The sequence below is a fragment of the Thermobia domestica genome, chromosome 2, assembly GCF_964235325.1.
Source record: "Thermobia domestica chromosome 2, izTheDome1.hap1.1, whole genome shotgun sequence".
Taxonomy (NCBI): Eukaryota; Metazoa; Arthropoda; class Insecta; order Zygentoma; family Lepismatidae; genus Thermobia; species Thermobia domestica.
In genome coordinates this window covers 49,743,226-49,770,074 of record NC_137455.1, presented here as the reverse complement: position 1 = coordinate 49,770,074, position 26,849 = coordinate 49,743,226, and the positions used below count along the sequence as shown (strand labels likewise).

Genomic DNA, 26,849 nt, shown 5'->3' with positions numbered 1-26,849 from the left:
TTGCTCTTATCTCTTTGGAATTACTTTCTTTAAAATTATTACGGTCTATAATTTAAACGGTATATTTTAAATAGCTTGTCAAGTGGAACTCTCCTCCTTCGTTAAGCAAATATTTTTATATCTTTTAGTCTTTCCATATTATCAGTTATTCATCATGAAACGTAACTTCATTCATACAAAGTACAATTTCCTAATTTTTCAACTCATCTCATTTTATTATTAAGCGTATTGCTTGGGGGAGGTGTGATGGGGCTCTTTGAGTCGCCACCAAAGAAACTGATAATCGACACAGACGCTGGCATTGACGATGCAATGGCTATAATGATGATTGCTGCTGTTCATCGAGCAGGGCTTACACAAATACTTGCCATTACTTGTGTTAACGGGAACACAAACGTCACCAACGTAGGTAAAAATGTGTTGAAGTCCTTGAAGACTGTTGATTTGCTTGAGGTAAGTATATTTAAAACATTATAATAATACAAAAATTAGCTACTTCAAATAGCTACAATAGAGGATCATTTTAATACATAAGTGTGGCCAAACTTTCAAACTTAAGCCAAAGGTAGTCACATTTTCATTAAGTTGTCGCAGGTGACACATAGTTTGAATGCTCGTTCTTCGGAAGGGAAGAGTAATGTTTATGCAAAATATTTTAAAATAAACTACTGAGTGTAATAAACTACGAGTATCGCCCTCAGCGTTTCCGCTACCTGAAACACATTTCTTCAGAGAGTATTTGAAATCCTTCGCCTCGTAGAATATGTATTTCAATGAAAGTATTACCCGTATTGTGTAGACAATCGACATTGTTTTAAGTTATGAAGTGTTACTTAATCTGTTAGAAGTTGTTAAATTTATGAAGAAGATAACCCTTTCCCATTCCACTTCTAGATGTGCTAGGAGTATCTTACTCCCTCAGTATTTGCTTCCAGATTGTAAGTCATAATGTATTCTAAGTTTAGTTTAAATTGGCTCAGGTGTTCCACAGAGTAGTAGGGACCCCGTTATGTCCAGCCGAGTCAGCAAAAATTTTTGTGACGTCATAGGTCAAAGGTCAATGACCTTGGCCCGGGGTCAATGACCTAGGGGTACCTAGGACCACCCCCTCTAAATTTTGGCAGGGGTACCATGGCCCACCCCCTAAATTTTGGCAGGGGTACATAGGACCACCCCCCTTAAATTTTGGAAATTGTCAAATCTAAAAATTTGGTATGGTAGCCTAGGACCACAGTATGTACCTCTATCAGTATTGGGGGTCTATGTCGTTCCCTTTCATGGGTAAAAAATTGCCAAAAAGTCAAATTTCGGGGGTTTTTGACCTAATTTATCCCCTTTGATGAGGTATTATTACCCTATATGGTTATATGGGCGTATACAGGGGTCCATTACCTATCATAAGACATGGGTATATTAATGCACCCCTTGAAAAATTTGGGAGGGGTACCTTGGCCCACCCCTTAAATTTTGGAAATTGCCCAATTTAAACATTGGGTATTATAGTATAGGACCCTAATATGTATTAGGTTAAATTTGGGTGGTCCACCTCGTTCCCTTCTAGGGGTACACAATTGCCAAAATATAAACGTAAGCAATACGTTGTACCACGTGTTTGGTTTCGACCTAAGTTATCCCTTTGATGAGGTGTTATTACCCTATATGGTTATATGGGCGTATACAGGGGTCCATTACCTTTCATAAGACATGGGTATATTAATGCACCCCTTTAAAAATTTGGGAGGGGTACCTTGGCCCACCCCTTCATTTTTAGAAATTGCCCAATTTAAACATTTGGTATAATAGTATAGAACCCTAGTAGGTATCACTATAAATTTGGGTGGTCCACCTTGTTCCCTTTCATGGGTACAAAATTACCAAATTTTAGTACAACCACGTGTTTGGTCTTTTCACCTAATTTATCGCGTTTGATGAGGTGTTATTATCCTATATGATTATATGGGTGTATACAGGGGTTCATTACCTTTCATAAAACATGTGTATATTGGTGCACCCCTTGAAAAATTTGGGAGGGGTACCTTGCCCCCCCCTTAAATTTTGGAAATTGCCCAATTTAAACATTTGGTATAATAGTATAGAACCCTATTATGTATCACTATAAATTTGGGTGGTCCACCTCGTTCCCTTTCATGGGTACACAATTGCCAAATTTTTAGTACAACCACGTGTTTGGTCTTTTGACCTAATTTATCACCTTTGATGAGGTGTTATTATCTTATATCGTTATATGGGCGTATACAGGGGTTCATTACCTTTCATAAGACATGGATATATTAATGCACCCCTTGAAAAATTTGGGATGGGTACCTTGGACCACCCTTTAATTTTGGAAATTGCCCAATTTAAACATTTGGTATAATAGTATAGGACCCTAATATATATTACTATAACCTCGTTCCCTTTTAGGGGTACAAAATTGCCAAAATATAAACGTAAGCAATACGTTGTACCACGTGTTTCGTTTTTTACCTAATTTATTCCATTGGATGAGGTCCTATTACCTTATATGTTATATGGTCACGTATGGGGATTCATTTCCTATCATAAGACATAGGTACATTTGTGCACCCGGGAGGGGTACTTTGACCCACCCCTTTAATTTTGGAAATTGTCCCTTTTATATGTTTGGTATTATAGTATAGGACCCTAATATAAATTACTATAAATTTTGATGGTTCACCTCGTTTCCTTTCATGGGTACGAAATTGCCAAATTTTAGTACAACCACGTGTTTGGTTTTGGCTCAATTTAACCCCTTGGATGAGGTCCTATTACCTTATATGGTTATATGGTCATGTATATATTGGTCCATTTCCTATTATAAGACATGGGTACATTGATGCACCCTTTACATTTTTGGAAGGGGTACCATGGCCAACCCCCCGTAAATTTTGGAAATTTTCCAATTTGAGCATTCGGTATCATAGTACATGCCTCAACATGTATCATGATAAATTTGGGTGGTCCATCTTGTCCCCTTTCATGGGTAAAAATTGCTAAAATATAAACATAAGCAATATGTTGTACCATGTGTTTGGTTTTTGGCCCAATTTCTCCCCTTTGATGAGGTTCTATTACCTTATATGGTTATATGGTCATGTATATGGGTTCATTTCCTATCATAAGACATGGGTACATTGACGCACCCTTTAAAAATTTGGGAGGGGTATCTTGGCTCATCCACTCGGTTTTAGAAATTGTTTAATATAAGCATTTGATATCATAGTACAGGACTTCAATATGTACCACTATAAATTTGGATGGTCCACATCGTTCCCTTTCATGGGTAAAGAACTACCAAAAATCAAATTTCGGAAGTTATTGACCCCTATTTAATACGTTTATAGGTTTATATTAATGTCATGGTTTATGGTTTATGGTTTATTACCTTTATATATTTATGTTCCCTTTTAAATTTGGGAATTATCAAATAACAAAATTCGGTAAACGTTTTCTAGGACCCATTGGTATTCCTCTTATGACCAAATATTCAAAATTTAAAGGTTATTGACCGGCTTTATTATTGAATAAGTACAGGATTTATTACTTTTTCATAAGACACAGGTGTATTTGTGTACCAATCTTAAATTTTGGGAGGGGGTACATTTCTTATTGTCATATCAATAATTGATAATTGGATAGTATCTCATTCATTGGGTAAATCATTGTCAAATATGAGTATGATCACGTGATCAGTTATTGACCTATGATGGAATTAGGAGTCCAGGACATTGGAACATTGAAACTTTGTAGGATAATTTGAGAATTGCGTCATTGGTTTTGATTATTCCCGCCAAATATAAACGTAAGCAAGACGTTGTACCACGTGATTGACCTTGATGAGGTAGTGTACAGGGATTCATTTCCTTTGTTGTGGTACTTCTTAAGTTTGAGTACACACACACTTCTAGAAAACAGTTGGTTCTACTCAGGTAAACATTTGACGGACATTATTGACCTTATTGAACATATTAACTCTAAGACTTAGGTATATCAAGAGAAGTATTCTTTAAATTTGGGAATGGTGATAAACAGAATTTTAACATAAGGTGCGAAATTTGAAACAATACATTGAACTTTAGTCACAGCTCATAGTCTAAGATCATTGGTGGTGATTGATTTGAAATCTGATAGCTAACCTTATTGAATCTTATGACTCATAGACGAAAGGCAATACATGCTACAACACTGGCAAAGTTATTGTTAATGCAATTTGATTGGTTGATCACTATCTTTCCTGCAATCTGATTGGTTGATCACTATCTTTCGTGCAATCTGATTGGTTGATGATTTTGAAATCTTTGCTGTATTCAGTTTTAAGTTTTGTTTAACATTTAAAAATCTTGGTTTCGTTCAACATTTTGCACTCACTGATAAATATGATCAAAACCGTTTATTTGTTAATCGAATAGTTAAAAACCGGATAAAGTTTGACGGTTAACCGTGAAACGTAAATTTTTTTTAGTTTGAAATTTTTTTGCTTGAAATTTTTTGTTTGAAAATTTTTCGTTTCCAAATTTTTTTGTTTCAAAATTTTGTTTGAGATTTTTTCGTTTGAAATTTTTGTTTGAAATTTTTTTCATTTGAAATTTTTTGTTTGAAAATTTTTGTTCGAAAATTTTGTTTAAAATTTTTTGTTTAAAGTTTTTCGTTTCCAAATTTTTTGTTTGAAATTTTTTGTTTCAAAATTTTGTTTGAAATTTTTTTTCGCTTCAAAATTTTGTTTGAATTTTTTTTTCGTTTGAAATTTTTTGTTTGAATTTTTTTCGTTTCAAAATTTTGTTTCAAAGATTTTTGTTTGAAATTTTTGTTTCAAAGTTTGGTTTGATATTTTTAAAAGTTTGTGCACTTATTAGTAAAGAACTGGAACTGTTTAGAACAAAAACCTTTGACAACATTGTGGTGCAATAGTACACGTCAGAACCTGGGGTTGTACTTGAAATGAAAAAACACAATTCATTGAAATGGATCATTTTATTACACTCCACATACATCCATACCAGATATATGATCTGGATATTGTCGATACAATGTATTTTGAACTTCTTGCACTAGTTTGTCTTTAGCATATAATTTTAATTCCAGTTGAAGTCTTTTAAGGTCTAATGCAATATCAATTGGTGGAAACTCAATGTCCATTTGATCACAAATAAACTGTTTATCAATACAGGTATGCACTAGCCGGAACTGTTTAGAACAAAAACATCTGGCAACGTTGTGGTGCAATAGTACACGTCAGAACATGATAATGCAACGTAATCAGTTTTGCATCATATATAAGTATCGTTCGAGTTAGTATTCGTGATAACGTCATCATGGCTACTTGTCTGCAGTTTCTAAACACACGTGATGTGATGAAATCATTTACCAAGATTACTGATTTACAACAGAATGTACCTTATAGAATCTTAGCTAGCCAAATGATCCCTACAAAGTTTGGATTAAGAATCGTAGTGAAGGTTGAAAATGATAAGAATATAATTTTACCAGCAAGATATTTACCCATGGAATCATCAAAACAAGAAGAACTGCTGCGTTTCTTAAATACTGGATCTGTATCTTTATGTTACAAAGGATTTTTGGGTCGAAGTCATCAACTTGAATTTAGTACACAGCCGGATTCGTCAGCAAAATCATGAATTCAAACGTCAGCACATTTCTTTCCAATGACGTCAGCTGTAGTTGTATGAATGTGGTTGGTCGGCATGACGTCAGCAACTGTGATGAAATCATGAATTCAAACGTCAGCACATTCTTTACCAATGACGTCAGCAATAACTATAAACCAGCAAATACAGTGTCATCCCACGAAATCATTTGAGCAAGTGCTTTTCAGGAGGAAAGATGTGTACTTCTAACGATAAAGAGTTCATCTTCGCAAGCTATTATCCAATAAATATATTTCAAACAAAACATGTGATGATTGGTATCAGTGCTAGAACATTTGAACCTGTGATTCGATTGGGCAAAGCAGAACAATTTGGTGTACAACTGACCTGTGAAGAATGGCACGAATCGACCAAATGAACGATTATTTTCATGATGAGCTAAATGTGACCATAGTGAAATCATTAGGCTCAAATCATGAAGTGGTGCTGCGTACAGTCCTCGAAGAGAAGATGGTGCTGTTACGTAAAAAGAGTACATTCCATGTCCCTCGCAACATGGTGTATCTAACGGAAACAGAATGGAACAAATTCATCAGCGTATTTCAGTGTGTTAAACATGCAGTGGAAGTGTGCAACAAAACAAGTATATTCCTGAAAAAGTACTATTTTGAAAAATGTGTTATGCATATTGTACAACATGTATCTAGATATTGTGATGGTTGTCAACATAGTTCGTGGGTGCATACCTGTATTGATAAACAGTTTATTTGTGATCAAATGGACATTGAGTTTCCACCAATTGATATTGCATTAGACCTTAAAAGACTTCAACTGGAATTAAAATTATATGCTAAAGACAAACTAGTGCAAGAAGTTCAAAATACATTGTATCGACAATATCCAGATCATATATCTGGTATGGATGTATGTGGAGTGTAATAAAATGATCCATTTCAATGAATTGTGTTTTTTCATTTCAAGTACAACCCCAGGTTCTGACGTGTACTATTGCACCACAATGTTGTCAAAGGTTTTTGTTCTAAACAGTTCCAGTTCTTTACTAATAAGTGCACAAACTTTTAAAAATATCAAACCAAACTTTGAAACAAAAATTTCAAACAAAAATCTTTGAAACAAAATTTTGAAACGAAAAAAATTCAAACAAAAAATTTCAAACGAAAAAAAAATTCAAACAAAATTTTGAAGCGAAAAAAAATTTCAAACAAAATTTTGAAACAAAAAATTTCAAACAAAAAATTTGGAAACGAAACATTTTAAACAAAAAATTTTAAACAAAATTTTCGAACAAAAATTTTCAAACAAAAAATTTCAAACGAAAAAAATTTCAAACAAAAATTTCAAACGAAAAAATCTCAAACAAAATTTTGAAACAAAAAAATTTGGAAACGAAAAATTTTCAAACAAAAAATTTCAAGCAAAAAAATTTCAAACTAAAAAAATTTACGTTTCACGGTTAACCGTCAAACTTTATCCGGTTTTTAACTATTCGATTAACAAATAAACGGTTTTGATCATATTTATCAGTGAGTGCAAAATGTTGAACGAAACCAAGATTTTTAAATGTTAAACAAAACTTAAAACTGAATACAGCAAAGATTTCAAAATCATCAACCAATCAGATTGCACGAAAGATAGTGATCAACCAATCAGATTGCAGGAAAGATAGTGATCAACCAATCAAATTGCATTAACAATAACTTTGCCAGTGTTGTAGCATGTACTGCCTTTCGTCTATGAGTCATAAGATTCAATAAGGTTAGCTATCAGATTTCAAATCAATCACCACCAATGATCTTAGACTATGAGCTGTGACTAAAGTTCAATGTATTGTTTCAAATTTCGCACCTTATGTTAAAATTCTGTTTATCACCATTCCCAAATTTAAAGAATACTTCTCTTGATATACCTAAGTCTTAGAGTTAATATGTTCAATAAGGTCAATAATGTCCGTCAAATGTTTACCTGAGTAGAACCAACTGTTTTCTAGAAGTGTGTGTGTACTCAAACTTAAGAAGTACCACAACAAAGGAAATGAATCCCTGTACACTACCTCATCAAGGTCAATCACGTGGTACAACGTCTTGCTTACGTTTATATTTGGCGGGAATAATCAAAACCAATGACGCAATTCTCAAATTATCCTACAAAGTTTCAATGTTCCAATGTCCTGGACTCCTAATTCCATCATAGGTCAATAACTGATCACGTGATCATACTCATATTTGACAATGATTTACCCAATGAATGAGATACTATCCAATTATCAATTATTGATATGACAATAAGAAATGTACCCCCTCCCAAAATTTAAGATTGGTACACAAATACACCTGTGTCTTATGAAAAAGTAATAAATCCTGTACTTATTCAATAATAAAGCCGGTCAATAACCTTTAAATTTTGAATATTTGGTCATAAGAGGAATACCAATGGGTCCTAGAAAACGTTTACCGAATTTTGTTATTTGATAATTCCCAAATTTAAAAGGGAACATAAATATATAAAGGTAATAAACCATAAACCATAAACCATGACATTAATATAAACCTATAAACGTATTAAATAGGGGTCAATAACTTCCGAAATTTGATTTTTGGTAGTTCTTTACCCATGAAAGGGAACGATGTGGACCATCCAAATTTATAGTGGTACATATTGAAGTCCTGTACTATGATATCAAATGCTTATATTAAACAATTTCTAAAACCGAGTGGATGAGCCAAGATACCCCTCCCAAATTTTTAAAGGGTGCGTCAATGTACCCATGTCTTATGATAGGAAATGAACCCATATACATGACCATATAACCATATAAGGTAATAGAACCTCATCAAAGGGGAGAAATTGGGCCAAAAACCAAACACATGGTACAACATATTGCTTATGTTTATATTTTAGCAATTTTTACCCATGAAAGGGGACAAGATGGACCACCCAAATTTATCATGATACATGTTGAGGCATGTACTATGATACCGAATGCTCAAATTGGAAAATTTCCAAAATTTACGGGGGGTTGGCCATGGTACCCCTTCCAAAAATGTAAAGGGTGCATCAATGTACCCATGTCTTATAATAGGAAATGGACCAATATATACATGACCATATAACCATATAAGGTAATAGGACCTCATCCAAGGGGTTAAATTGAGCCAAAACCAAACACGTGGTTGTACTAAAATTTGGCAATTTCGTACCCATGAAAGGAAACGAGGTGAACCATCAAAATTTATAGTAATTTATATTAGGGTCCTATACTATAATACCAAACATATAAAAGGGACAATTTCCAAAATTAAAGGGGTGGGTCAAAGTACCCCTCCCGGGTGCACAAATGTACCTATGTCTTATGATAGGAAATGAATCCCCATACGTGACCATATAACATATAAGGTAATAGGACCTCATCCAATGGAATAAATTAGGTAAAAAACGAAACACGTGGTACAACGTATTGCTTACGTTTATATTTTGGCAATTTTGTACCCCTAAAAGGGAACGAGGTTATAGTAATATATATTAGGGTCCTATACTATTATACCAAATGTTTAAATTGGGCAATTTCCAAAATTAAAGGGTGGTCCAAGGTACCCATCCCAAATTTTTCAAGGGGTGCATTAATATATCCATGTCTTATGAAAGGTAATGAACCCCTGTATACGCCCATATAACGATATAAGATAATAACACCTCATCAAAGGTGATAAATTAGGTCAAAAGACCAAACACGTGGTTGTACTAAAAATTTGGCAATTGTGTACCCATGAAAGGGAACGAGGTGGACCACCCAAATTTATAGTGATACATAATAGGGTTCTATACTATTATACCAAATGTTTAAATTGGGCAATTTCCAAAATTTAAGGGGGGGCAAGGTACCCCTCCCAAATTTTTCAAGGGGTGCACCAATATACACATGTTTTATGAAAGGTAATGAACCCCTGTATACACCCATATAATCATATAGGATAATAACACCTCATCAAACGCGATAAATTAGGTGAAAAGACCAAACACGTGGTTGTACTAAAATTTGGTAATTTTGTACCCATGAAAGGGAACAAGGTGGACCACCCAAATTTATAGTGATACATACTAGGGTTCTATACTATTATACCAAATGTTTAAATTGGGCAATTTCTAAAAATGAAGGGGTGGGCCAAGGTACCCCTCCCAAATTTTTAAAGGGGTGCATTAATATACCCATGTCCTATGAAAGGTAATGGACCCCTGTATACGCCCATATAACCATATAGGGTAATAACACCTCATCAAAGGGATAACTTAGGTCGAAACCAAACACGTGGTACAACGTATTGCTTACGTTTATATTTTGGCAATTGTGTACCCCTAGAAGGGAACGAGGTGGACCACCCAAATTTAACCTAATACATATTAGGGTCCTATACTATAATACCCAATGTTTAAATTGGGCAATTTCCAAAATTTAAGGGGTGGGCCAAGGTACCCCTCCCAAATTTTTCAAGGGGTGCATTAATATACCCATGTCTTATGATAGGTAATGAACCCCTGTATACGCCCATATAACCATATAGGGTAATAATACCTCATCAAAGGGGATAAATTAGGTCAAAAACCCCCGAAATTTCAATTTTTGGCAATTTTTTACCCATGAAAGGGAACGACATAGACCCCCAATACTGATAGAGGTACATACTGTGGTCCTAGGCTACCATACCAAATTTTTAGATTTGACAATTTCCAAAATTTAAGGGGGGTGGTCCTATGTACCCCTGCCAAAATTTAGGGGGTGGGCCATGGTACCCCTGCCAAAATTTAGAGGGGGTGGTCCTAGGTACCCCTAGGTCATTGACCCCGGGCCAAGGTCATTGACCTTTGACCTATGACGTCACAAAAATTTTTGCTGACTCGGCTGGACATAACGGGGTCCCTACTACTCACAGTTATGTTGGAACATACATTCATAGATTTATGTCTTCAGTTGATTATAGAATGTATTTTTTTTAAATAATCCTTTACATTGTTCGATATCTCTGTGATCTTGACACTGATCACCCTGATGCACCATTCTCTATATACCCATTTTGCAGAGGCGTCATTTAGGGGGGCAGGAGTGGGCAATTGCCCCCCCCCCAAGAGTTTGAGGAATACATATACTTTAATCGATTGTCTACTAATATACTAATATAAAACGTGAAAGTGCTATGTCGGTGGTGCTCTTGCCCTCTCAAGCGAAGTCTCAAATGACGCTCCTGCCACTTTGTGATGGACAATCACCGTCTGCGTGGGTTTTCTCGGGCTTCTCCCGTTTCCTCCCACTTTCTTCATTCCATTATTTAATTCGTTCATTCCTCCTCATCATCTCATTTAGCCTAGCCAGCATAACCATGGGAAGTAAAACTCAAAGATTTCATTTCATTTTCATTTCCAATTGAAGTTCTAATCGTTCCCAGAATGCAACGAAAGTGATATCAGCGACACTGCCGGCCACAGTTGTAACTAATTGCATCATCTTCTACTCGCAGTAGCTAATTGTATCATTGGCTAATTCTACTAAACTCACGCGCTCTGATGACTTGATTCGTTCTTGTTTTTAGTAATTCGTATTACCAAACTGCTTTGAGTGACAGCGCCACAACTTCCATTCACGTGATTTAGTTTCAGCAGGAAGAGCAGCTGAAACCTCTTATACTACATTCTTGCTCTTAATCTCTTATCTTAGTTTTCAGCCCATTGATTTATAATGAGCTTTATTTTTTCTTTCTTTCTTCGTTTTGTTGTTATATAAAAATTGCTACATGTTGCAATATTCGCAACTATAAGGACATTTCTCATCGGACGAAATGCCTTCTGCACTGAAAGGAAATATCTTTTTGTATACCATACACACATATATCCCACTCGGCAAAGGGAGAAATTAGGAACGCAGAAAGTATTTGTTCCAAAAGTTATAACTTCACTAATCATCTCCTAATGCTTCCTAGACTTTTATTTCTTAGTAAAGTCTACCAACTAAGTGCAGATTTATCATATCCCTACGAACTTTATGAACTCTAAACCAGTCCTTTGTCCAGTTTTCTCAATTTCAGGGAGGGAGGGGATTTAAACTCTAGGACAAGACTACATTTATCACCTTGATGCTACACCTATATCTTCCAAAATTTTGTGGGGAATTTTAGAACATTGAAGGGAGGATTTTCTCTTCCTAACATCTCGATAAAACACTGTAGTAAATACTATGCCTACGAACTTATACGCATAAATAGTATTCTATAAACACTAGCTAGTCTGTGCACCATCTAACAAGGAACCCTAGGTATCTATCAGAGCCCAATCTTCATGAAACTTTGTAGAGAGAGTGTCTTGGGAAACTCACACAGCCAAAATAGTAGCTGCAGTGTCCAAGACGTTGGGACACTACGGCTCGAGAAAGATTAAAAAATGGAACTTCAGTACATTAAGGACATGGTGAGAAAATGCACGTTTTTCTTTTAAACTGGTCATTGTAACGACACGAAATGAGCATACAAAGATACGAGATGACAGATATGATCTGTTAAAAGTGATAAAAGGAATATCCACCATCTTGAAAGAGGCCATGTTGAAGCTGGTACGATTGTTGTAAATGGGAAGAGGGTTATGCGATGCATCAGTTTGAACGTAAATGGACGCACAAAACCTGTTGGTGAAGTTTGTTGTGGGATTAAATTATTCCTGTGCTTCTGATAGAGTGGTTTAGATACAAGGTGATCAAAGTGTATCTCATGACACTCGAGTAGGTGGAGGGTATGGAGCACTATGAGCGGGATCAGTGTAACTAGAAAAACAGAGCGAAATGTAATTGTAGCACTACTTGATTTGTGTCAGAGACAACACGAAATTGGTGTGGATGGGCTGATACGACGTATTCAATCTTCATAATAACGCCATGGTTGATATACTAGTAGTATGTATTAACAAATGTAATAAACTGGTACTACCAAACTACATTGTAACTATAGGTGGTTGTGCTTTGCGAACGTGAGATTCTTGTTTTGCTACTGCTGATCTCATCAATTTTATTATATCTCGCTCTGTTTTTCTAGTTACACTGATTCCATTCATAGCGCTCCATACCCTCAATCTGCTCGAGTGTCATGAGTAGAGAACGGATGTTTACGCATTAAAAACCTGAAAAATAGCTAGGCAAATACGCACTTAAAATTTAAAAAATAGGCAGTAAAATGTAACTCGAAATAATGAAGATAAATACTCCATACAATTAAAAATAAATTAAAGTCAGATAATGTTTAAAGAATATAGAGACTTACCTCTTTTTCAATATCTTGTTCTGCTGTATATATAAAAAATGAAACTTGAATGAATTTCATGTGTATTTGGTAAATGCATTCTCTACAACACTTTTAACTACACATAACAGTCCAAATTTTATACACTTTATCAGTACACACAGCAGTCCAAAGTATCACAGAAAATTATCAGTACACATAATAGTCCAAAGTTTTTCGGCATCTTATCACTACATACAGCACCTATATTTCTTGAAATACTTAATTAAATATTTTCCTTAATAAATTCTTATTTTGAAGAAAATGCATAGAATAGGCAAAAATAGGCACTAAAGCAACTATTTAGGCAGGAGTGGGCGAAATAGGCAAAAAAATTGCTTAAATTGAAACTATAACCCTCCCATATAAAATGTAAAACGTTATCTTTGATCATATCTTTCATATTAAAGAATAGGCATTTTGCCTAACATCCGGTCTCTAGTCATAAGATACATTGCTTACCTTGTATCTAAACCACTCTAACAGAAGCATAGGAATAATGTAATCCCACATCAGACTTGACCAATGGACTTTGTGTCCATTTACGTACAAATTGAATCATCACATGGCCCTCTTTTCATTTAGATCAATCATACCAGCTTCAACAGGGCCTCTTTCAATAGTAAATCTCTTGGTGGCTAAGGAGCCATAGCACTTGTGGTTTCTGTGCATGCGGTCCCGGATGTTGTCGGTGCTTAACTTAGACACCAACCTGAGTGTTGGTTCGAATCTCACATTAAGAAGTAGGTTTTGTTTCATATTGCCTGAGTGCTTTAAATAAAATGAAATTTCTTCTTTAACGTCCCACGATTATGCTCTTCAAGTTTAGGTTAAACGAGGTGGATGATTAAACAGAGTGAATGATAATGAATGTATGTATGTGTGTTCTTCCATCAACTACTTAAATTTGTTCGCAGAGGAAATTGGCCTTCACAAAACCGTTTTAAGCAGTAAAACTCCTCTGGGCTATGCCTTTTTCATTTCCAGCAGATGAGTAACCATTCCAGCTTCGTTTCTAAGGTGGATCACCATCCGGAAGTCAGTACATACTTTAGGTAATTCCCTTAACTATTGCACAATGAAATGTTACGTATTATAAATATTGTACTATAAGATAAAGTAATGTTTCAGCTACAGCACAAGACACTGATTCATTTGGTTATGTCTCCTGATATCGGAAAATGTAACAAATAAAAGAAAATATTTGATTCGTTTTACAATGAGCACACAAGATGGCTCTTGCTATTAGATCTTACTAAAAGTGGTCAATTTTATGAAATGTTTATTTGAATGTGAAAAGTACTTTAAAAGTAACGATCTTATTACGAAATAGATATATTGTTTGACCTTTTTCGTGTTATGTTTCACATTTTATTTAAATATTAATTTATATTTAAGGAAATAGATTTTAAGAAGAAACTTACGCAGAACGCCATAATGCGTTGTTGCCAACTTTGTACGTTTAATTCCTGGATACTAGCGTTCCAGTTCGAGAAGCGGAACTTAGCTGTGAATTGCAGTAAGGGTCGAAAACTAATTTCTCCAGTAAGTATCCACGCAGAATTCCATGATTACTTCCTTTATTGTCTGGCACCAGTAAACACACGACACTACCTGGCAACGCCTCACTATCCAAGCAGTGTTTAGCATAGCACCGAGAACACCTAGTGATCCACCTTAATAAAAATATTTTTTCTAAAATACTTGTAAATCAAACGTAAGTTTCTCTATTGCGGACAAGAAAATCATCTACCATTGATTTTTCAAGTAAGCCTTTCATTTATTAAAATATATTTTACGAAATTTTCGCAAGTCCAAACTCCAAATTTAATAGCCCATAACTTGGGAATCAAAAGCGTATACACCATAATACAGGTTGAGATCAACTATCATGCAAGGTTTGATGCAGATCGAATGAGTTGGTCTGATTATAGCGCCCTTGACTTTTCAGGGAAAATCACTGAAGGACGGTAAATATCATTCTGTTACAAGAAAGATGGACATAAGAAGCAGTTGTAAAGTGCCACAACTACCAAGAATCGATTTTAATAAGACAAGTGCTACCTTCAAATCCTCAGAAAATTGTTTATTAGCCGTGGTATTTGGCATGATTCTGAATTTCAGTCTCTTACAGATGAGATAGTATAAAGGTTAATTTGTTCATTGGAGTGGAGTCTGAATCACTATAACACGAACGATCTCTTGGAAATTTGTATATAACTTGGTTTGGAGAATCCTGGTAACATTTCCTGTTTATAGTCTCAAATTACGTGGAGGGTGAAAGCTTAAAATATTCCGAACCAAGTACTTCTTCGTAACAATTAATTGGGTTTCTATACGAGCAAACGCCTCTACAGAGAACCTAACTGAGGACCATGTTGGACCAAGAAAGCACGCGCATTATCCATTTGACAACGGAAACGCACACAATGTACTTGGGAATGTCATATTTGTGTCTAGATTATCTTGATTTATTGATTATGTTTTAAATAATTTATTCTGTTGTAGATTCCTGTTTACCGAGGAGCTGCAGAGTCCATTATCTACACCCCATCCACTGACAATTATCACGGAGTGGATGGTTTCGGAGACATTGACTTTCCTGATCCACCTGACTACAACATTATCCAGAAAGAACACGCAGTGAGCGCTCTGATAAAATTGGTTTCAGATAACCCTGGTGAGAACAGTCTTAAAGTTCGTATGATTTAACTTGACTCATTAAAAAAACAGGATTGTATACTACGCGACTGCCCAGCGGTATAGCGAACAAATTGTTCTAGGGCTGGCCCATGACTATTTCAGGGGACAGAGTATTTTGCATACAATAGACTCTCGGCCCTTAGTTGTCCAGTCTCTCAGTAATCTAGCTCCACATCTGGCCTCTGTCACATGACGTCGCAATAATGTGCCGCAACAATTGGTCAGCGATTGTATTCCTTAATATTGTAACTGCTGAAAAATACATACATTTCTATTGTGGTTTCCATTTATTGTTGCATGTAAAGCGGTTGCGTGGTTAAATAGCATCTTTATTGCAACAACTGAAAATTTGGGGACATGTTTAGTAATGAGTGATACTTTACATACAAATTGAAGGACTGAGTTTTCTCTATGGCGATGTATGGAACTTTAGATTTAATGAAATATAGTACTATAAACTAAATTTTAGACACACTCAATAATCCGGCACCTTCACTAATTCGACACCCATCTTTGCAAGGAATAGCCGAATGAGACGTAAATAATGCAATGGACCCCTTAATTTTGTTCCACGGACTCCTAGGGATCTATGGACCACCAATTAAGAATGACTAATCTATTGTATTAAAGGTAAACCAACATTTTCTTTCAGAACATGAAATCATTAATAGCTCACCATGCATATACATACATACCTTCATTACATTATGCATAAGTACATATTATTATTATTATTATTATTATTATTATTATTATTATTATTATTATTATTATTATTATTATTATTATTATTATTATTATTATTATTATTATTATTATTGGGGCAGGCTTCTATTTGCCTCCTTCCCCTGTAACTACACTAATCCTATGAAGTATATAACGAATAATAAGGATTTTACCAAACCACTGAACGCTACTGACAGATCACCTAAAACCAATCACAGGTTCATGGTAATAAAGCATTGAAAATCAAATGGCATTTGACCTAATTTATTAACGGAGTCCCATGGACTATAATTGACACAAATAGGTGCTCCGAATATTCATATCCATCTTTTGTCTTATAGGAATGGAATCATATAAAATGTTATTTTAAAAAAGCAACTTCCAATATAATTCATGAAATCTGTAATTTCAAGACTGTACATAATAAAATAATCAAGAATATATTACTGCTTGGTTTGCTTTAGAGATGAGAAACCTCTTACAGCAAATTTCACCTTTGATTGCAGGTGTTGCTTTGTTTTTTATAGATAGGGGTCTTTGTTGAGAATAATAAATTTATTATGTATTCAACTGTAGTGTTAGTTACTGAATATGTATACCTATACATTGTATTAAGACTTAATTTTCTTCTTCAGGCGAGGTGACACTGCTATGCCTGGGTCCTCTAACGAATATTGCTTTGGCTATGAAACTGGATCCTACTTTCACATCAAAGTTGAAAGAGATCAGCATCATGGGAGGAAATGTACAAGGTGAGTGAGTGTGTTTCTAGAAAACGGGTAGTCAAGATTTAAAAAAAACAAAAAAAAAACGAGTTTCATTTCACAGTGTGAAACTACGGCAGACTTCCAAATTATAGAAATTTAATCAAATTTGAAGTAGTACATCTATAACTCTTGATTGCAGTAGATGAATAATACCAAAGGCATATTCTGTTCCTCGGACGCTGAATCCATATTAAAAAGCAGTTACTCGCTGTGCCTTATTATTTTTGTTCTATGCCGATAAAGATTAAAAACAGAAATCATTGATTTCAACCATTTCCGGATTGAATACATGGTTAAGGGAAGAGTTAGAACCTATTCTTGGGAAACTGAATAAATTGAAAAAAAAAAATTGAAAACTGAAATGGAATCTTTGAGTTTTACGTCCCAGGGTTATGCCTTTTAGGCTAAAGGAGACGGTGATTATGAGAGATGAGTGAAATGAAGAAAGTGGGAGAAAACGGGAGATCCCGAGAAAATCCACGAGCACGGTGTTTGTCCACCACAAAGTCCACATGGCGCGAGCTGGTATGGAACCAGAGACCCCAAGCACCGCAGGTGAACGCTGTACCACTGAGCCACCGCACCCCCTCGTAAAAAACTGCATTTCAATATCTTTATATTACAGAAAATGCGAATGTTAGTAAATTCCATACATTCTTTATTTTACAGAGCAAACAACAATTTCTTTTTTTTTTTCAGAACAAAAATTCATTATAGCAGAAGCGACGAAAAAGTTAACAAATTTAGTTTATTATTTATAAAATTAATCATGCAGTTTATTTTAGTGAATACTAATTATAGCACCCACCCTTCTTTTCGCTGACATTATAGGTTAAAATTGTGATTAATTAAAATTTCTCATTATTTACATTACTCAAAATTTCTCATTATTTAAGGACTTTTTTTTTAAAGTTCGCTCACCAACCATCCCAAACTACACTTCATATTTTTATGCACTTATTCAAAGACTTCGCTACACACAACAATCTCGCAAATAGCGACATCTATTATCGTCAGGTGGGTGAGTGATAGTATCCGTAGCGACATTCTATTATTGTCGGATAGGCGAGTGATAATATCCACAGTGACATCCATTATCGTCAGGTAGGCGAGCGATAATATCCATAACACATCCATTATCATCAAGTAGACGAGTGATGGTATCCTTAGCGACATTCTATTATCGTCAGGTAGGCGAGAGGTAGTACCCGTAGCGACATCCATTATTGTCAGATACGAGAGTGGAAGTATACGTAGCGTCATCTATTAACGTGACTGTTTGCTATTAGGAATTATCATGAAGCACTGAGACGTTTTACGTTTACTATAATGCATTTTCATTGTGCCCCTTGCATTTCTGAAACCAACATTACAAATCTCTTAAGCAAGGTTGTATAACATTCCAGGATAGCATGACGTAGCGACATGTTTCTCTTTTATAATTAGGATATCCAATATACGAATATTATTTTTAATTAAAAAAGAGATAAAGTGAGTTTGTTCTAGTTTTAAGTAAGCCACTTGGCACAAACTTTTGTATACACGTTTATTAGTAGGTGAACGTTGGATAGACTTTCATTTCTAAATATTATACTTCCTTTATTACATTTTAGGAGTAGGAAATGCTGTTCCTGGAGCTGAATTCAACTTTTACCAGGATGCCGAGGCTGCGAATATTGTTCTCAGCAAAAGTTCTCACATAATCACACTGTTACCACTGGAATCGTCTCTCTTAAGAAATTTAATTTCAATGGTAATAGGTTTATACATATATTTTTTCGAAATTGATATATTTTATTAGAAACCACATAGAAAGAAATTAATTAATTCCTTGGGAAGCCTCAATAGTTAGGAAATTTTCAGTTGAGTTCTTGGGGTTGGCAAGTCTATTTTTTTTCTTTTTCTAAGTTACGCCAGGTAAGTAGTAGGATTCTCCCTTGTGTTCTATGATTGAGATGAAAATGTCAACACGCAAATATATAATTAACCAAAAAAAAAAAAAAAAGTAGCCTCTGCGTAAACAATCAGTATCAAATTACTTCTACACAGACACGTACGCAGGAACTCATTTCGCTGAGTCCAAAGCTTTTCGGAGGGTCCAAATTCAATATGAAGATAAATTATATTAATTTTGTAAAATTACCTCTAAAAGTTTACTAAATTTAGAGAAAAGTCGAGATTTTGAGCAGGGATTCCGGGCTCCCAGAACCCACTCCCTGCGTACGTGTCTCTATCCCTGTTTCTACATATTTACCCGATGGGACCAATATATCAAGATTAAATATCATGCATTTAATAACTAAATGCCCTTAATAATGAAAAGTTTTGTATTTCCTTTGTATTTCATTTTAATTTAAACTATATACTATATTAGATTGAGTAAATTCCTATTATAATATTAATCACATTCAATTCAGCAATCAATTTAAATTTTAGTGTATGTCATTTTTAACTTAAAAGTATGGGAATGGATACTTTAATTTAAAAAATAGATAAAATGCGTATATATTCCTAGAAATATAGATATTAATAAATGTTCAACGAAAGTAATTTTAATCTAAGTTGAATGCTTGTTCTTCTCAATAGGAGTGGAGGTTAAACGTCCTCGGAAAAATCGATAGTCCTCAGATGAAAATTCTCAATGAAGCAGAAGAAACATTGTGGCAGCATGGCGTATCGGAGAATTGGGATAACTGGGATCAAATGTTAGCAGCAGCTGTTCTTCAACCAGATATGGTGTTGTCTGCTCGTTCTTATTACGCCATGGTGGAAGTTCATGGAAATGTAACCAGAGGCGCCATGGTCGTAGATTACCTTGATAACTTAAAGAGAAATCCTAACATAAAGTTTGTAGAAACTATTGACGTTGAGAAATATAAACAGATTTTAATAGACACCCTAGGTGGAACGTCATCAAATCATTCATTGTAAAGAATAAAGTTTATAAAAGTATGTATGCATGTTGTGATTGAATGAATAAATTAAATTGGAATCGATTTACGTTCCATTCAAGATTTCTAACCTCTCGTATCAATTTACTGTAAATTTGACGTTATTGATTTATGAGAAAGGCCGTTTAGTGTTTTTAGATTTCTAAGATCGATTTAGCCCTTTCTAAGATTCACACACTCACAAGCAGTGTACATGAAACCAAAACACAAACAAAAACAAAAAAGCTAAAACTTTCAAGTTATGAACCAGAGACAAAAATAGGTAAAATTCTATAAATTCAACTGTATAGTAATCATATATAGGCATAGAGTAAGTATATTGCTAGGAATATATTTCCTTTATGATATTGGTTGAAATTATAGAAAACAAGAACCAGTTTTTTTTTTTTTTTTTTTTTACCTTTTGTAATTGATGTAAATAAAACAAACATTTTTTGCATGCTATTAGTCGTAGTAGATTATGTTAGATTTTGTGGATGGTAATAAGACAGTTGTGACGATGGGTTATTGTAAAGTAAAATTGTCAAATGTTATCGTCATCACACAAGATACATTATTATAAGATACAACACACTTCTATTGCGAAGCGTGGAAGATAGTAATTATTATTAATAACGACTAGAAGAGGAAAATCGGTTTTATACTCTATTCTGACTTTGTTGTTTACTACCTGAAACACTCGTTCTTCTCACGGGAATAATAGGGTTTGTGGATAAATAATCAAAGTATATTTGAATTTCTTTTTCTCTTTATGGGGAGCATTTTGTGTGGAAATGATAAAAGAAACAGCTTAACTTAATTGTGCCAATCATTTACAATAAGACATTTTAAACGATTCATTCGTTTCCCCACACTGTCCATTTTATAAATAGAAATCGGAAAATATTATAGACAAACGCTTTTCTTCCTTCCTATAGAAGTAGAACTTCCGAAAACGCTGGGACTGCTATCCACTAATTTTTAATGGTGACTGTATATACAGAGGTTTACTTTTCTAACTTGAGATATCCAATTTTTGACGTACAGTTTGAATTCACTTGACTTTCCCTTAGAATATGTATGTTAGTCAAAATGATATGATAAAAACCCGGCTTGAGCCAAGCGATAACTATGTTTAGAAACTCATTTCAAACGCTATAGCTGTTTTTCCGTGATGATGTAACGAAAAATATTGATTTAATTTTTATTTATCTAAATTTATCAAAGTATAGCGTAGGGAAATTATCTAGTCTATTGAATGATATCGGGAATCCTTAAGAGTTAAGAACGAACTTCTGCATGAATATAGTACGAGCAATATTGTGCCTTATATAAATTTTCTAAGGAACTGCATCATGAGGGACACGCTAGAGCAGTAGTTCTTAAACTTGCCTATAACGTGAATTCCCTGTTCATTCGGAAAGTAATCTGCGGACCCCTTACAATGTTATCTGAAATTTCACATGGTATTTAAAAAATATATACTTATTACAATTATCACTGACAAGAAAAAGATAAAGAAAAATAATGAAAAAAGTAATTTATTTTAAAGATTCATTAGTGTTTCCTAATGAACGAAATTTCAATTGAAAATACAGTAACTTTCAAGAATGAAAATCATTTTTGAAAGGAAATCCACTTGATAAACAATGTTCTCAAAAGTGAGGTCACTAATGTGAGAAATGATTTTTTTTTTTTCATAATGCATTGAAATCTGGAATAAGTTTTGTCACCATCAATCTTAGGCCCGATTTCACATTAAGACGATTTTGCTTTAAAGATCAAAAAAGGTCTGCTCACATAAGTAACTACTAGGGAAAGGCACCAAATGTTGCAATTGTCTTTTTAGACTTCATTCTCACAGCGCACACGCAACCAACGTTTCTCCATGAAGTATCGCAGGATGGTTCCAATAGCTTTTCTTGTTCTGTGTTTTCGTGTTCTGTGTTCCATCTCGTATGTCATGGATTTCTACTGAAAGGAGTTTCAATCCAGCCATTACCAGGTTCTGGGACAGGAAATATTCTCGAAAACTTGTAGCTAATGCTTTCGAGTATTCCACATTTCGAGTGTTTAATACATTTCAGCAGAGCTTTTTTTTTTTTTTTTTTTTCACCTGATGAATCAATGAAGTGCTTGATCACTGGAAATGATGAATAGTTATTGTCTTGTACTCGTACAATTTTTAATTGCTTCCTAATTTCTAAATTTGTATTTCTAATTGTTTTCGTTTTAGTAACTGAAAAAAATACTTCTTACATAACAGTTGTGATTTCCATTTTATTACAACACAATTTTTAGGCGTACCCCCTGACTAAGCCCCACGGACCCGCAGGGGTCAGCGGACCCCACTTTGAGAAAACTACTGCTGTAGCGGATATGGCGGCAGGAAAGAGACGAAAGGGTAGAAGAAGACTACAATTAATGGAAGATATCAAAGCAGAAAGATCGTACGTGAAGACGGAGAGGCTATCAGCAAACCGTGGAGCATGAAAGCTTCTAAGCCGTGCCAATTATGGCAGAATATCTATGATGATATAAATTTTGCACTTATGAGCTCCAATTAATAAGTTAATGAAAGATAAATTCGTTATTTTTAATTAGTTATCACCATTTCTAATTATATAAAAGTAATTACGTAATTTAAAATACTGTATTTTTATTGTACTTTATTAGAAAATTGTTTACTTAAAGAGAGAATTGTTGAAGCAAGATCTGGAACCTTTATCACACAAACCCATGGTTAACATGCTACTCAAATTGTCTTTCCTGAATTTGTCTTCATTTCCAGAAGAAGAAAAGAAGCGGGATGATGTGCGAGCCAGTTTTCATTGGTATCAAATATTTATTTTTAATATTCTGTACGATATACTATATTTCTTCCAAAGCAACATTTTCTACCAATATCTTAAATTTATTTTTGGATTTAAATCTTAAATCTATATTTTAGTGTAAACTTTCGATGCGCTTTTTGATCGTTTTGTGGGTGCTCGACGCTTTTGAGTGTTTTGTGGGCAAATTGACCATTTTGACAGTTCGGTGTTCTTATCTTTGAGTGTTCTGACCTAGCCCCTTCGAAAATTTTTGCACCAATGATGATTTATCAATAATGTGTTAGCAATTATATGCGAAGCACTTTGGGTCAATAAATTTTCAACATTAGCTCTTCTATATAAATTACTGAGATCTTACTGGTTCGAACTAAACACAATTTCCCAATATTAGCCCTATTTTCTTAATATTAAAGTTTTGCAAGTTTCCGAACCAAAAATGGCCAAACCTTGCAGGTTCTGTTACATACGTTGGATATCATACCGAGCCAAGAACTTTGACAGATCTTCGTATTGATCAAATGTTTGGATTTTTGATCCAACGATTAGACAATTGTCCCATGATTGCCATATGTTGGCCCAACATTTCTTGCAAATGACGATGTGTTATGAGATATTAGTTCAAAGATTATGAGGCGTCGTGAGGTTGAGATTCCATGAGTTTCTGAGGAAAAATCAATTTCTGGTGGGAAGAATAAAAAGAAGAAATTACTATAAACGAAGGAATTCCCTTTACTACTTTGACAACTAGCATTTTATCTAATTGAATACAACTTAATACATATAAATTACGTGCATTTCTTTTTTCTTTCCCTCTTTCTTTATTCGGAATGGCAATTCTGTAGATGTTTCAAATCGAGGTTTCAAGATTTTCTTTGGAAAAACAATTTAAGCATTTCCTCACGAAAGTAAATAGCTAACTATTCTTTCTTAAATCATCGTTGTCCAAGTGTTTAACGTTAGCCGTCACATAATTGAGATCGTCGATACTAAACAGTTCTTACCATGATGGGGACACATGTCCACGATGCTGAGGTCCCCATTAACCCCCAATAAGTATTTAAAAAAGACAGTTCTTCTTGGAAATCATGAATCTTCTGTTCCTGCAAAAATTGGTTGGCCTTGGTAATTAAACCTGGAGAAAACAGAACAAAACTTAAAGTATCTGTTGAGCTTATCAAGACGATGAAGATCTCTTCCAATGATCTTATGGTTAGTTTCCACATGGTATCATTGTTTACAAGAGTTTCCATCAAGGACACAATACTGCTTCTTGGGAAACACTTCCGACCTGAGATATTGGATCTTTTTCAACATGTTCTCACTTCAACCTTCTTCCTATACCGTGATCAGTACTATGAACAAACAGTTGGCGTCGTCATGGGTTCTCCACTCTCACCTGCAGTAGCCAATTTTTATATGTAGCACTTTGAACATGAAGCACTGAAGAAAGCACCACTTGCACCCATTATTTCTGTAGATATGTTGATGACACCTTCACCATCTGGCTACATAAATGCAACTCCTTACAGGAATTCCTACAGCATCTCAACAACCAGCATCCGAATATTAAATTCACAATGGAAGTTGAACAAGAAGGCCGTCTACCATTTCTTGACGTCATGGTATACAGAAGACCGGATGGCAGCCTAGGCCATAGGGTATACAGGAAACCAACACATACAGATTTATATCTGAACGGAAACACTTTACATCACAAAGCTCAATGGCTTGGAGTTCTCAGCACCTTAGCACATAGAGCAAGGATTGTTTAACAGAGGAACTTAATCGCCTTCGCACCACCATGCCTCAGAATGGATACTCAATGAGATTTATAAATATATCCCTGAAAAGGACCAGAACGGAGGACACTGACAACAAGGACAAAAGTACAGAAGAAACTATGAATGAAGAACGGAAGAACACAATCTGCCTCCCAAACAACGGCAACATTTCTGGAAGCTAAGCAGACTATCAACAACAACATCACGACAATACATAAACCTCCAGCAAAAATTAAAAAAAAAAAAAACTTACTACGACCAGCCAAAGACGATCTGGGCCGGGACTCCTGGAGTTCACCGCATTCCTTGCGAATGTGGTAAGTCATATATTGGACAAACAGGACGAACCATTGAAGCCAGATGCAAAGAACACAACAGTTACATCAGATTAAACCAACCAGAAAAATCCGGGCTGGCTGAACATAGCATCAAACAGAAACGTAATATTTTATTCACAGATACCTAATAGCAAAATGCTCAAGAGTTTGGGACAGAATGATAAAAGAAGCTGTTGCAATCACACAAGAAACAACGAACCTTAACAGAGATGCAGGATTCCAACTGAGTCAAACATGGACACCAATCATATCCCGCCATTTTAAGCACCAATCAGAAAAGTTTAATCACACATACATGAAATATATATTCCATACACTCTATTGCCCCATTATAATCACCTGAAGATGAGGACAATGTCAGCCCTCGAAACGTCGCAAGATATAACAGTATTTACCTGGCTGCTAGCCCGAGAAGATCTGTTCAGACAAAACTTGTCAAAATTGATCTTATCACAGTTCTAGCACAAGAAACAGCACACTCAATCCATGATGGTCGGGAAATTTGGAATGAAATTATAAAAAATATCAGTAAAATAAGAGGAAATGGGAGAAAAACGAGATTTCGAGAAAATTAAGAGAATAAAAAATCTCAAAAGAGGGAAAAGTGCTGGAAAATAATTTCTGTCATGTACTTCAAGTAACATTTGACATATTGGGGGTTTCAGGATATACTAACATCAATTACCCGCTTCGCTGGGTTAAATTTAAAAAAAAAAAAGTAATATGTTTCGTTAGTCAGTCACTTTTGATATTGGACATTTTCGATGATTTTTATATCCAATCTCCTCCCCATGTTGCGGGCCACGGCATCGGAAGTGTCATTGTTCATCTCAGTGACCCCGAAAAGTGTGAATTCGACACTGATATTAGTAATATATATATATATATATATATATATATATATATATATATATATATATATATATATATATATATATATATATCTTCCCTCCCAAAATCTTTGCGGGCTCAATTTGGATTTAAATGGCATCAGAAGTGCAACTGTTCATCTCAGCGATCTCAAAAACTATAGATTCGACACTAATATCGGTCATTTTTGATCATTTGTAAATGTTCCCCTCCTTTTAGTTACATCGTCAAAGTGATATGACAAAAATCATCTCATGTTCGAACTTATTCTAGGTAGAAAATTTGATCGATATCGGTCCGGTGGTTCAAGAGTTATTAAGTTTTATTAATTTTTGTATATCTCCCCCTCCTACCTCCTCCCCTAAGTTCTATCGTCAAAGTGAATAGATAAATACCATCTCAGGCCCGTACCTAATCTATGTTGAAAATTTGATCGATATCGGTCAGGTGGTTCAAGAGTGAAATCACATAGACAGTCACTTTCATTTTTACTTTTATACATATCTCCGCCTCCCCCTCCCCTACCTTGCACAATCAAAGTTAAATTATAAAAATTATCCCAAGCCTGAACGTCATCTATGTTGAAAATTTGATCGAGATCGGTTGGTTGGTTCAAGAGTTATTAAGTTTTATTTATTTTTACATATTTTCCTCTCCCCTCCACCACCCTAAGGTCTACCTCAAATCCGAACTTCATCCATATTGAAAATTTGATTATGATCGGTCCTGTGGTTAAAGCATGATGAAGTCGCAAAGACGGTCACTTTTATTTTTTCTTTTTACATATATCTCCCCCTCCCCCTCCCCTAGGTTTCACCGTAAAAATGAAATAAAGAAAACATCCCAGGCCCAAACCTTATCTATGTTGAAAGTTTGATCAAGATAGGTCTGGTAGTTCAAGAGTTATTAAGTTTCATTTATATTTGTAGATTTCTCCCCTCC

General features: G+C 34.8%; 1 protein-coding gene across 1 annotated transcript; it reads left to right on the top strand.

The window, feature by feature from the left end:
* The first annotated feature begins 208 nt into the window (after positions 1-208).
* On the top strand, positions 209-20,142 carry LOC145679675 (uncharacterized). Its single transcript, XM_081750249.1, has 5 exons — positions 209-453; positions 15,467-15,638; positions 17,023-17,139; positions 18,768-18,907; positions 19,741-20,142. The coding sequence occupies exons 1-5, from the start codon at positions 247-249 to the stop codon at positions 20,083-20,085; spliced, it is 981 nt and encodes a 326-aa protein (XP_081606375.1). The 5' UTR covers positions 209-246; the 3' UTR covers positions 20,086-20,142.
* The last annotated feature ends 6,707 nt before the right edge of the window (positions 20,143-26,849 follow it).

Bases quoted from the DNA above. Each gene is read 5' to 3' on its own strand.
- LOC145679675 (XM_081750249.1), top strand. From the start codon at position 247: ATGGGGCTCTTTGAGTCGCCACCAAAGAAACTGATAATCGACACAGAC. The intron at 15,639-17,022 runs GTGAGAACAGTC...TTTCTTCTTCAG, and splicing joins ATTGGTTTCAGATAACCCTG to GCGAGGTGACACTGCTATGC. The intron at 17,140-18,767 runs GTGAGTGAGTGT...ATTACATTTTAG, and splicing joins CATGGGAGGAAATGTACAAG to GAGTAGGAAATGCTGTTCCT.